The sequence below is a fragment of the Trichosurus vulpecula genome, chromosome 3, assembly GCF_011100635.1.
Source record: "Trichosurus vulpecula isolate mTriVul1 chromosome 3, mTriVul1.pri, whole genome shotgun sequence".
NCBI lineage: Eukaryota > Metazoa > Chordata > Mammalia > Diprotodontia > Phalangeridae > Trichosurus > Trichosurus vulpecula.
In genome coordinates, this window is record NC_050575.1 from 103,168,567 (window position 1) to 103,181,116 (window position 12,550).

Sequence of the window (12,550 nt, forward strand, 5' to 3'; positions counted from 1 at the left end):
TAGTTTTTATATTTAAAAAAAGGCCCCTCTATTCTTATACTTTGTAAGAGTTTTTTTTTTCCATAAATGAGTATGGCACTTAATCAGTCAACAGACGTTAAGTGCCTACTATGTGCCAGGCACTGTACTAAGTGCTGGGGATACAAAAGGAGCCAAAAGCCAATTTCTGTCCTCAAGGAGCTCACAATCTAATGAGGGAGTCAACTTGCAAACAAATATATATATCAACAAGCCATATATAGGATAAATGAGAAATAACTGACAGTGGGAGACACTGGAATTAAGAGGCATTTGGGGAAGTCTTCCTGTAAAAGATGGGATTTTGTCAGAAGTTTTTTCTGCATCTATTGAGATAATCATGCTGTTTGGGATATTCTTGTTTTTAATATTATGTTGATTGTTTTCCTAATGTTGAACGTCTAGCATCTCTGGTGTAAATACAGCTTAGTCATGTGAATGATTTCTTAGATGAATCACTGTATCCTGTTTCATGAGATTTTGTTTAAAAATTTTGAATCAGTATTCATTAATCATCTCAGCCTGTATATAGTTCTGTTTTATCCTTTTTTGGTTTAGGTATTAGGACTATGTTTTTCTTTTTAGGGGGGCATGAGAGGGAAGGCATTTGGGGTTAAGTGACTTGCCCAGGGTCACACAGTAAGTGTCTGAGGCCAGATTCGAACTTAGATCTTTCTGTCTCCAGGCCATTCACTCTACGATGATACCTCCTAGCTGCCCCGATATTTTTCTTATAAAAGGACATTGGTAGTATGCTTTCTTTCTCAGTTTTTGAGACTAATTTGTGTAGTATGGGTACTAATTGTCCTTTGATAGGATGCGCCTGTGAATCTGTCAGAACCAGGCAGTCTCTTAAGATCAGTGGGCACCCCACATTAATACCCAGGGTTCTATATTCCGAGCAACTTTGTGCTGTGTAATAAGAGCGGTCACAACCAGACTATAAAAAGTCACCAATCCCTTTGACAGGACTGACAATGCGGTGAAGAACCACTGGAACTCTACCATCAAACGGAAGGTGGACACTGGGGGCTTCCTGAATGAGACAAAGGACCCTAAGTCTTTGTACCTGCTGGTGGAAGTGGAGGATAGGGAGGGTCAGACGAGCATCCATTCAGCAGAGAGCCAGGTAAGTCCGCTAGGTCCACTTTCTTTGGAAGAACCAAAGCCAGTTGATAAATAATTATAAAATTCTTTGATTATCTACTTGGTATAGCATTAAAAGTATCATCTTTATTATGTTGGCACAACCCAGTGATGAGCGATGAATATTTCTCCAGCTATTTAAGTTGGTTTTTATTTCTTTAAGGAGCACTTTGTAACTGAAAATTTACAAGTTATTTTGTGTGCATCGATAGATACCCTGAGGGTGGGTACTGTTTTGCTATTGTCTTTGTATGCACAGCGCCTGAGACATGGCAGACAATCAGCTTGTTCTTATTTCAGGTAAGTTCTTCTTTCTCTGACCCTTGATTTCCCCATGGTAAAATGTGTTAGTTGGATTAGAAGATGCCTGAAGTCTCTTCCATTCCTAAATCCTCTGATTGATTAGCCATCCAACAAATGTTTATTAAGCCCCTTCTACCTGCTGGGGCAGTATTAAAAGTAACCAAGATGGTAAAGATGGTCTCTCTGCCCTCAAGGGTCCTCCAGCCTAATGGAGGAATTAAGATATAGCTCCCAATAAATAACTTTGATGTGAAGTAGGAACTAGGTGTTCGTTCTAGAGGAGGATAAAGTGCCGTGAGTTCAGATAAGGAGAGATCAATTTCAGCCAGGAGGTGGCATTTGAACTAGACCTTGAGACACTCGTTAGGAGGTCAGCAGTGTGAGAGAGTTGGTAGTGAAGAGGATTTTAAACGAAAGGGTGGGATAGGCTTGGATGATGGTAATCCAGGATGGGAGCCTTCAGTACCAGGCCAGTGAGTTTCATATGTAAACATAGCGTGGTGGAGCCATTGAAGGGTTTTGGACAGTAGAGTGATAGCATTACACTTGTGTATAAGGAAGACCAATCTGGACTGCTGTTCTCACGAGGAAACTATTCAATCCAACAGTCCATTTACTTTAATTTTAGCCCTTTTCATTTTTTTTTTAGCACTTTATATTTTTAAAAATTGCAAACCTACTACTCATAGAAGCATGCAAATAAATAACATAAGTGATCATATGGAAATCCATGAACTCCTAAATGCTTGCAATTTTTAAAAAATGCCTATATATGACTGGATATGATGGTGCATGACTATTATCTCTTTCACTGGGTACACTGAAGCTTGTGGCTCTCGAGCTTGGTAGTCCTGAGCTGCAGTAGGACTAAAGCCAGGGGAGTGTCCTCATTACGTATAGCACCAATACGGTGAGCCTCCAGGAGTGGGGGTGCCACTGGGCTTCCTAAGGAAGGGTAAAGCAATCTGCATCAGAGATGGGACAGGTCAAAGCTTCTCTGCTGGTCAGGAATGGAATCAGACCCATGGGGGGGGGTGAGGGTGGGGGACTGTACTTCCAACCTATTTGAGATAGGGTCTCAAAAAATAAAAATAAAGAAAGAAAAGGAAAAGAAAAATTGCCTTTATTAATTTGAACAAGATAGTAACAAGTGTCCTATTTGCTGTTCTGTTCTACTATGCGTTGTTTTTTTTGTTTCTGGATTTTGTTCCTGTTATTTTAATCCATTTTACCATGAATGATTTTTTTTTCCTTTGTGTAATCTTGATTCCTCCCTCCTAACTATTGTTTTAAACAGAATAACGTTACTACTGATTGGTCCACTGGGGTCATGGAAGTGAAGGAGGAAGTCAGTGAGGAGGAGGTAGTGGCCACATCAGGTGTTAAGGCCATAATCACCCCTACGGAGCAGCAAAAGGGGTCTCATGAGGAGCCAGCCGAAGACCTGATCCCTGATCCCATGGAGGAGACTCCCAAGGACCTGAAGTCTGAGGATTCTCCAATTGAAGTTAGCTCCCCGTACAAGTGGGTGGTGGAAGCTGCTAACTTCTTGTGTCCGGCTACGATGCCGAACCTGACGGATGCCCTGGATCTGATAGAATCGGTAATGATAATTCTTTACAGTAGCAACAGGAGTTTGTGGCTTCACCACGTACCCTCGGTTTTCAGAATATTTATTTGTGTGTGTGAATGTTTGTTTTTGTTTGTGGTTACTGAGCTTAGGATACAAAAACAAACAAATGATTCCTTGCATTTATAGTGGGCTTTTGAGTTTACATAGAGCTATTGCTGCTCTCATCTACTTGATCTTCCCTCGGCCTTTGAGGGAGACAAGGTGGGGATTTTAGCAGCATTTTGTAGATGGAGAAACTGAGATCCAGAGAGAGGTGGCCTAACCTGCCCAAGGTCCTGTAAGCAATAATTCATAGAGCACAGAGCCCAAGGGATCTCTTGACTTTCAGTGTTTCTTGATTAAAGAAATAGTTGAGAAAGAAGAAAGTGTTAGGTTGTGAGGAGGAGGTCTGTGGGGTCACACAGAACAATTGTCATAGAGAGAATTCAGGGGGAGAGGTTTCTTGGTTCTACAGGTCAGAAGAAGGAACCTGGGTGGTTCTGTTATTTTGGCAGACTGGTTGTTCAAAGTGACACCTAGCACAACACCTCCCATCACGGATAACTTTCAAATCATTAAATCCTTTACTCGTGGCATTATTTTAATACTAACAGCAGAAAGAGACTGTAAGAATAGCTGACATTTCTGTGACAGTTTGGATAGCTAGGGAGTGAAGTGGATTTCAGAACACTGGGTTTGGAATCAGGAAAACTCAGTTTTCTTGAGTTCAAATCTGGCCTTAGACACTTATAAGCTGGCAAGTGACTTCACCCTGTTTGCCTCAATTTTCTTACCTGAAAAGTGCGATGGAGAAGGAAATTGTGAACCACTAGCCAAGAAAGCCCCAAATGGGGCCACAAAGAGTTAGACATGACTGAAAAACACCACTACCACCACCGAGATGACTTTGGTGGTCTCTTCCAGTTTTATGATGTCTGTGATTCTATGAAAGGGGGCCAGGAGAATGAGGATTTCGTTGATAAAGGACAATAGGTAGAATGTGATAATGTGAAATCTAATAGGGATAAATGTAAAGTCCTGTGTACTTTGTTTTTTTAAAAATTAGCTGCCCATCTCCAAGGTGGGGGAGTTTGTAGGAATAAAAAACCTGAGGGCTCTTTCTCAAAAAGGTGGGAGGTCCTTGTGTGTGAAACATTATATTTATTTTCAAACTTTTTTGATGTGTTGATCAGTTTTGCTGGCTTTATCTCCCTGCTTTTTTTTTTTTCTTTAAAAAAATTATTATATGGGATGGCTCTCCGGGAGAGAAGGGATACAGGCAGAAAATTTGGTGATAAAGAAACAAAAAAGTTGTCAATAAAAATTTATTTAAAAAAAAGACCTTGGGATTTTCAGTTGACTACATGTAAGAACAACATGGGTCAACATGTGCAATGCTGACAAAATTTAATTTGATTCTAAACTGCCTTAATAGAAATATATCATCCAGTTCAAAGGAGAAGCCCACTGTACTCTGTCAAGGTCAGTATCTATTCCAGGCCTGCACAACGTGCAGCCTGTGCTTTGCTTGTGACCCGCCCAAGGATTTCGGACAGCCAGTGGAAGAATGTAGGGGTAGAGGATGTAAAACAGGCCTGTACAATATACCGCCCATGGGCTGTATGTTGTGCAGGCCTCATCTATTCTGAGAAAGCTGGTCATCATCTGGTCTTTTTGAACCAAAGCCATCCAAGTTTTCCGTCCCACTTGCCTTTTCTGGTGCTGGTCTAGGTAGTTGACTTTCCCTTTAGTGTTCTAGGAAGGAATTCATTGTTGATTTGGAAGCCCGGGGCAGGGGGGGGGGGGTTCAGTTCATGGGTGCCAAACCCTGAGAGATTAGCTTTCAGAGATATCTGATATGTGACCCTCCCTGCCAATCTAAAATACTCTGAACCAGGTTAGTTTTGGACCCACTAATTGAGGTTTTTGTTTATTCAGGGGGTGGATGATGGAGAAAGGGATTAATGAGTTAGTTGTAGGTTTAGTAGTACCAAGATCCTTAGAGCACCTTAGAGATTTTTAGGAATGGTTTTAAACTTCTGAGGTTCGTGAGGTTTATATTTGACAGGGGCTTGAGCAAATAGATCTTTACAAGCTGCTGCTGTTTTTTGTTTGTTCATTCATTTGTTGACTCATTCATTCAGTCATTTTGAGCCTAGTTCTCTGTCTCATCTAGACTGAAGTGTAGTGGCCTCTCCTCCTGACCTTGATTCTGCTGCTGATTGGCACAAAAGCTCTAACCTGCTCTGTTTTTCCAGCCTGGACTGGGTTGCCCCTTCTTAGATGTACCTGTGGTGTTTCTCTCCCCCTACTCTCCCTTTAGTTTGAATACCCAATTTACTTTACCCCTAATGCATCTTGGAACTTAAGTGATCTGTCAGCCTCAATTTCCCAAGCAACAGGGACTGTGGGCATGCAGCACTATGTGTGGCTAATTTTTCAGAGAATTTGAGTTGGAAGAGACCTCAAAGGCCTTCTAGTTCAACTCATTCCTAAAATATTTCTCTCCTATGGCATTTTTGACAAGGGGTCATCCATCCTTTATTTGAGGACCTCTGGTGAGGGGGAATCCTACCTTTTTAGGCATACCACTTTTGTATAGCTTTAATTGATTCTTTTTGTCTTTTAAAAATGTTTTATTGTTGCTTTTTGTTTTTAAATTCTAGCTATTTTACAAATACCCCTCCATCCTGTATTGATTCTTTGTGACAAAACAAATTAAATAAAAACATCTAGATCGGGGCTGTCCAACCTTAGCTTTTTATTGAAACAATATATTTTGATTTGCCATTTTAGTGAGAGCTCTAGGGTAGCTCAGCTTCCTTTACTAAAGCATTTATGTAAATTTCTATCCTTGTAGGTGGGCCGCATAAATCTATTTTGGACAGCCCTGATGTAGATTAATCACCACATCTGACATTGTATACAACAGTTTTCTGTACCAAATAATTGTTTTTTTCTGCTAGGGATGAGATAGGTTTCATGATCTTTTGTTTAGAAGCTTTTTTCTCCATTTACCTACTCTGAGTTGTATTTCCTTTTAATGGTGTTTGAATTTAAATTGTTGTCATTATGTATATTGGTTCTGCTCGTTTCATTCTGCATCTGTTCATATAAACCTTCCTGCATTTCTCTGAATTCATCCTCTTTTTCATTTCCTACCATACAGTAACAGTCTCTTAATTCATTTTGCCATCACTTTTGCAGCCATTTCCCAATGGATGGGTACCCACTTTGTTCCCAGTTCTTTGCTGCTTCAGAAAGTTCTGTTATGACTATTTTGTTCATATATTTTAAACCTTTTTTTCCTGCTTGCCTTCCTTGGGGTATAGCCCTAGTATTAGAGTGGTTGGGTAAAAGGATGTAGTTACTTTTCCTGGATTGTCCCTAATTCTCATCCAGAACTGTTGGTTCACTTCACAGTTCACCAACAGTGTATCAGTTACCATTTATGTCATCTTTGCTAATTTGTCAGGTGTGAGTTAGAACCTCAGACTTGTCTAAATGTGTGTTTCTCTTATTATTAGTGATTTGAATATGTTTTCATGTGGTCATTTATAGTCTGAGATTCTTTGGGATATCTGTTCCTCCCCTAGGTAATGGCCCTTGACATTTATGTATTTGTGTCTAGTCTTTATATTTTGGATATCAGTCATAATCAATGCCAATATATTTCTCTAATTTTTCAATTCTAGTTCTATCTTCGTTGGTTTTATTCATCCAGAGGCTTTTTAATTTTATGTAGTCAAAATTGTCTATTTTGTCTTTTATGATCTCACCCTTTCCTTGTTCAATTAAGAATTTTCTCTATGGCCATAGTAGTGAAAAGTACCAGAACTCTTCAAAAAAAAATTTTAATGGTGCATCCTTTTATATTAGTTTGCATATCTATTTTGAGGAGCCAGTGCACACCTGTCCATCCTTTGCTACTTTTGTCTGTGTTCCTCCCAAAAGTTCACTATGAAGAGTCCACCCACCATGCTAGAGGCCCTCCTTGCTTTCTCTTTACATCTCAAGGGTATACACTCAGGCCATCTACCTGTTATCCTTCAGTCTTGCATGGCTAGCCCATCTTCTGTTACACGAACCCCATCATGATATCTGTTATACCCATTTTTGTTTTTTAAGTCCTCATGGTTGTGTATGGTGCACTCTCTTCCTAAACACTGTGCACCTTTCCCATTCCCTTCTATGTGATGCTTGTCTTTAGTTCTTTCAGAGGCCATAAAGCAATACCAATAAAATGTTTGTATTTAAAAACCAGATTTTTGTGTTCTGAGAAGCTTGGGATCAGTAGAAATACTTTGCTGTTTCCTGCAAGCAGTCCAATCCACTCTTTTCCTCTTCAACTCTTGGCCCAGTTCATCGTCCATGTGCATTGTCTGTCCCAGATATGAATACTCTTGGACAAGCCCTACAGGGTGTCTGTTTAGATGCATGTTGGAATGAGGGCAATGAATATACATTATCTTTTTGGTCTTTCCTGTGTTGATGGGCCAGCTAAGCATAATAGAGCACTTCCAGGAGACTCCGCAGTGTCTTTGAAGCTTGATACAATCAAGGACCTCATCGTCCATAGGGAGTGCTTCCTTGGCCTGGGTTCTGTGCTGAATCTTAATTATTGACTATTATTATTAAACAACCCAGTTACAAAAGATCTAGCTAAGTCCTGCCTGCTGACTTGGCTGTTGATTGACAAACAGTAAGCACAATGAAATTCTACATTCTCTATGTATTTCACTCAGTGGTGAAATGATAAAGACTTGGGCCGTTGTTGAATACTTATTGAGAAAGCCTTAATTGTTCCCTCATCAAGGATGTCCTCAGTTGTATAGAGATATTTCTCTTTTTTTTCCTTAAATTCATTCATTTATCCATTTATTTATAACACAAATTTTTTAACTTTCTGAATTTTTTCAATTACATGTGAAAACAATTTTTAACATTCATTTTTCAAATTTTGTGTTCCAAATTCTCTCCCTCTCTTAATTTCCACCCCCCCTTCCCTGATATAATAAGCAATTTTGATATAGATTATACATGTGCAATCATGCAAAACATATTTACATATTAGTCATGTTGTGAAAGAAAGCTCAGACCACAAAAACTCCCAAGAATAATAAAGAAAGTAAAAGAAGTTTACTTCGCTATGCAGACTCTATAAGTTCTTCCTCTGAAGGTGGATGGCATTTTTCGTGAGTCCTTTGGAATTGTCTTGGATCATTGTATTGCCGAGAATAGCTAAGGCATCCACGGCTGATTATCATTTACAATGTATGACATTCATTTTTTAAAATTTTGGATTATAAATTCTTTCCCTCCCTCCAGCCCCTCCACACCCACTGAGAAGGCAAGCAGTAGACCAGTTATATGAAATATTTCTTAATAAAGATTTTGTATAGGTGGAGAGTAGGTATAAAGGTTGGTATTTTTAATTTTTTTGCTACCACTAAGGTCCCAAATTTTCTATGCCTTTGGTTGCTTCCTCTCCTTTATGGCCTTCCAACACTCTATATATACCTGGTTCCTTCTGATTTCTTTTCCTGTTTTTGCTCTTTTTAGTCCCATTTTCACTTCCTCTAAAGCATTTCAGGGACTGTGACATTAGGGACCAGGTTGTGGTGGTTACACTGGATGGAGAAAACAGGTTTGTTCTAATAGTTGTTGCAAGTCTTGTCCATTTTTCTTAGGTTTGCACCCATTTTTCTGTTTTCATCCCTGAATGGTCTTGGGGTGATTTTGTTTAGTTGGCTATCTTGCCAGGTTTTTTTTTTTTTAGATTGGTTCTACTTTTCACTGCTTGTCTCTTTTTTATGGAACTATAGTGTCCAAAATCGTTATCCTTAAGATTTTATAGCTTATAGGGGCAATTGGGTGGCGCAGTGAGTAGAGCACCGGCCCTGGAGTCAGGAGAGCCTGAGTTCAAATCCAGCCTTAGACACTTGACACATTTACTAGCTGTGTGACCTTGGGCAAGTCACTCAACCCCAATTGCCCTGCCTTTCCCTCTCCTTCCCCCCCCAAAAAAGATTTTATAGCTTAGTTTATATTCTCACCCAGGTTTGTTTCTGGCTCTCTTTGATAAGTCAAAAGCTGGCTGACTAAGCCAGAGGTGTCAAACTCAGGGACAGGGGTGGGACTGGAACCAGATTAAAATGTAATTAGGAAACGTTTAACAAAATTAAAATACAACACAAATAATATTAATTTGTGCTTTTCTAAGTCAATATGTGACCCCAGGGATCACTTTCTATTTGATTTTGACATCATTGTTCTAAGGCACTTTGGGGGCTCTTTTGTTCTTCTTGTAAGTAGCAGTTAATTTATATTGGTTTAACTTTTGGATATAATTACTATAGACAGATGTTGATGTCATTTCTGTTTATTTCCCATTTTTAAAATGTTTTAATAACTTGTTTAAATAATTAGGATTAAATAGTTAAATAATCAGGATTAAATCTTCATAATTGTGTACTATCATATCTTTTTCTCATCTATTATAAATTCTGATCTTTGCTGTAACAGGTTGGACTGTACAGGCAGATGACTTAAGGATAATGCTAATTTCCATAATAAGCTTTTTCCTGTCTGTTAAAATATCGTCATTTTTATTATTTATTATATTATCTGGTGCTTTCCCATTTTTTATGGGAATTTTTTTTATTTGACCACGTATTTATTTATTTTTAGTTTTCAACATTCACTTCCATAAATTTTAAATTTTCTCTGCCTCCCCCCACCCAGGAAGGTATGCAATCCGATATAGGCTCTACATATACATTCTTATTAAACATATTTTCACGTTAGTCGTGTTGCATAGAAGAATTAGAACAAATATTTCCCATTCTTTTTGAAGAAAGTATTTGTTATATTGTGGATTGTAGTATAAAATGTTGGTCTAAACTTAATTTCTGCCAAACTGCTTTCCCGTTTTTGTAGAAATTTTTGTCCATGAAGGAAGTCTTTACTGTAGTAATTTGTATTCTTGGGGGGGGGGGGGTCTCAAAAACTGAGCTGCTGTTTTTGGTTACTGTTTTCTTTCTCATCTAGTAGGTTTCACTGATCTTCTTTTTCTGTATTTTGACTTGTTCCAAATAGTTTGAAGGCTACAGCTTTATAATATAGTTTGAGCTCTGGTAATGTTTGGGTAGTTTATTTGTTAAGAATTTTTTCTTTAAATCAGATCTTAATCTGCCTTTCTGCAACTTTTCCGAGTGTTGCTCATAGTTCTGTCACATGAGGCCCGGTGGAACAAGGACTCTTTCCTCAACCCAACCCATCTAATGATTGAAGATCACCATCAAATCTCCATGGAATCTTCATCCATTCAGCCTAAGCAATCCTAGCTCCCAAAACTAATCCTCCCATCTGTTGGTCTTGTTTCAGTATTCATCCTCAATTTTTCTGTTGAAACATTTGACATTGACCATCCCCTCCTTCTGGATACTCTTGCCTTTTCTGAGTTTTGTGATTACTCTCTCTTGGTTGTGCTACTTGTCTAACCGCCTCTTCTCGGTCTCCTTCGCTGGCTCATCATCTATATCATCCTCCCCAACTGTGGGTGTAGCCCAGGGATCTGCACTGAGACTTCTCTCTCTACATTCTCTCTCTGACCTCCTCAGCTCCCATGCATTTAATTATTGTGTCTATGCATAAGACTCCCAGATCTGCACGTCTGGTTCTCAGTTCTCCCCTAAATTCTATCTATCAGACATCAAGCTGTGTCTCAAAGAGATCTCATACTCAACATGTCCAATACGGGGCTTGTCTTCTCTGCCTCCTTCCCCTCGACTATTTCTCTGGCAGGTTTTCCTATTTCTCAAAAGTACCTCTCTTATGTTAGTCTCTCAGGCTTAGAACCTCAGCATTATCCTAGATTCTTCATTCTCTTTCACCCTATATATCCAGTTTTCAAATCTTATTTCTGTCTTGACATATCTCTTACACTGGCCCCTTTCTCTTTAATTTCATAGCCAAGAGCTTAGCTCAGGCCCTTACTGTCTCTGGCCTAAGTTATTGTACCAGTCTCCTAGTTGGCCTCCCTGCTTCACTTCTTCTCACTGCATTGTCTCCAGTACGTTGCTGCCATGTTGGTTTTCTTTTAACATAATCCAATCCCAATGTACCTTTCTAGCCTTATTATGTATTTCTTTCTCTCTGGCAATCTATCATCCAATTAAACTGGCCTGTCTGTTCTTCATACGTGACCTTCCATCTCAGTTCCATGTATTTGGGGATTTTTTTGTTTTTTGGTAAATGGCATCTTATTTTTCCAATTACATGTAAAGATAGATTTCAGCATTCATTTTTTATAAGATTTTGAATTGCAAATTTTTCTTCTTCCCTCCCCTCTCCCCTCCCCAAGACAGCTTGCAGTCTGATATAGGTTAGACATGTGCAGTCATGTTAAACATATTTCACCATTAGTTCCATTGTAAAAGAAGAATACAAACGAAAGGTAAAAACTACGAGGAAGAAAAAACAAAAAAGTGAAAATAATATGCTTCAGTCTGCAATCAGACTCCATATTGTGGATAGCATTTTCCATCAGAAGTCTTTTGGAATTATCTTGGATCATTGTATTGCTGAGAAGAGCTAAGTCTATCATAGTTAATCATTGCACGATGTGTCTCTTATTGTACTACTGCAGTGTTCTCCTGGTTCTTCTCACTTCACTTATTTCGTTGGTATGGGGGCTACCAGTGAGGTATTTCCTCTACCAGTTCGGGTTTGGCATCTTCCCGCAGCTTTTATTGTCTTGGGAAGTTTCCTAGAGAACTAAGAACTTAAATGACTTGAAGTCAGGGTTACCTGACTCTTGAGGACAGCTTTCTATCTACTCTCATTTTGTATTCATTTAATTCTCTTTGTATTTATTCTGTATATATTTATGTTTATACTTTTTGTCTCCCCTGTGAGAAGGTAAGCTATCCGAGGGGAGGAATTCTCTCATTCTTTATAGTCCTCTCTAGCACCTAGAGCATGCCGAGGACATAGACGGTACTCAATGAATGCTTAATTGATTAATCTAGACTTTAAGGTCCTTCACCATCCTGGTCATCCTCCTTTGGACAAACTCCATCTTGCCATTGTCATTCCTAAAATGGAATAACTAGAACTTATCGTAGCCCTCTAGAATGATCTGATGAGGCAGAGTGCTGCAGGATCATCACCTCCTTGGTTCTCTCTATACTGTGCCTATCTTAATGCAACCTGAAATAGCATTGGCTTTTTTGATGGTTATCACACTGTTGACTCATTGGGCTCATAGTGCTCTAAGATCTCCAGGGTCTTTTTAGGTGTACTGTCATCTAACCACACCTCTCCACTCTCATACTTATAGAGTGTTATTTGAACCCAGTCATACTTTTATATTTATCCTTACTAAGGTACATTTTGCTATGTTTGGTGGAGCATTCTAGCCTATCACCATCTTTTTGGGTCCTCCGTTATCAAAATCGAGAAGCATGA

General features: G+C 39.1%; 1 protein-coding gene across 1 annotated transcript in view; it reads left to right on the forward strand.

Moving 5' to 3' along the window:
- The window catches only part of MYBL2 (MYB proto-oncogene like 2), a 46,412-nt gene that overhangs the window by 15,736 nt on the left and 18,126 nt on the right, over window positions 1-12,550 (forward strand). The window contains exons 6-7 of the mRNA XM_036751530.1: window positions 988-1,147; window positions 2,765-3,070. Coding sequence (XP_036607425.1) covers window positions 988-1,147; window positions 2,765-3,070 — 466 coding nt within the window. The remainder of the gene's footprint in view (window positions 1-987; window positions 1,148-2,764; window positions 3,071-12,550) is intronic.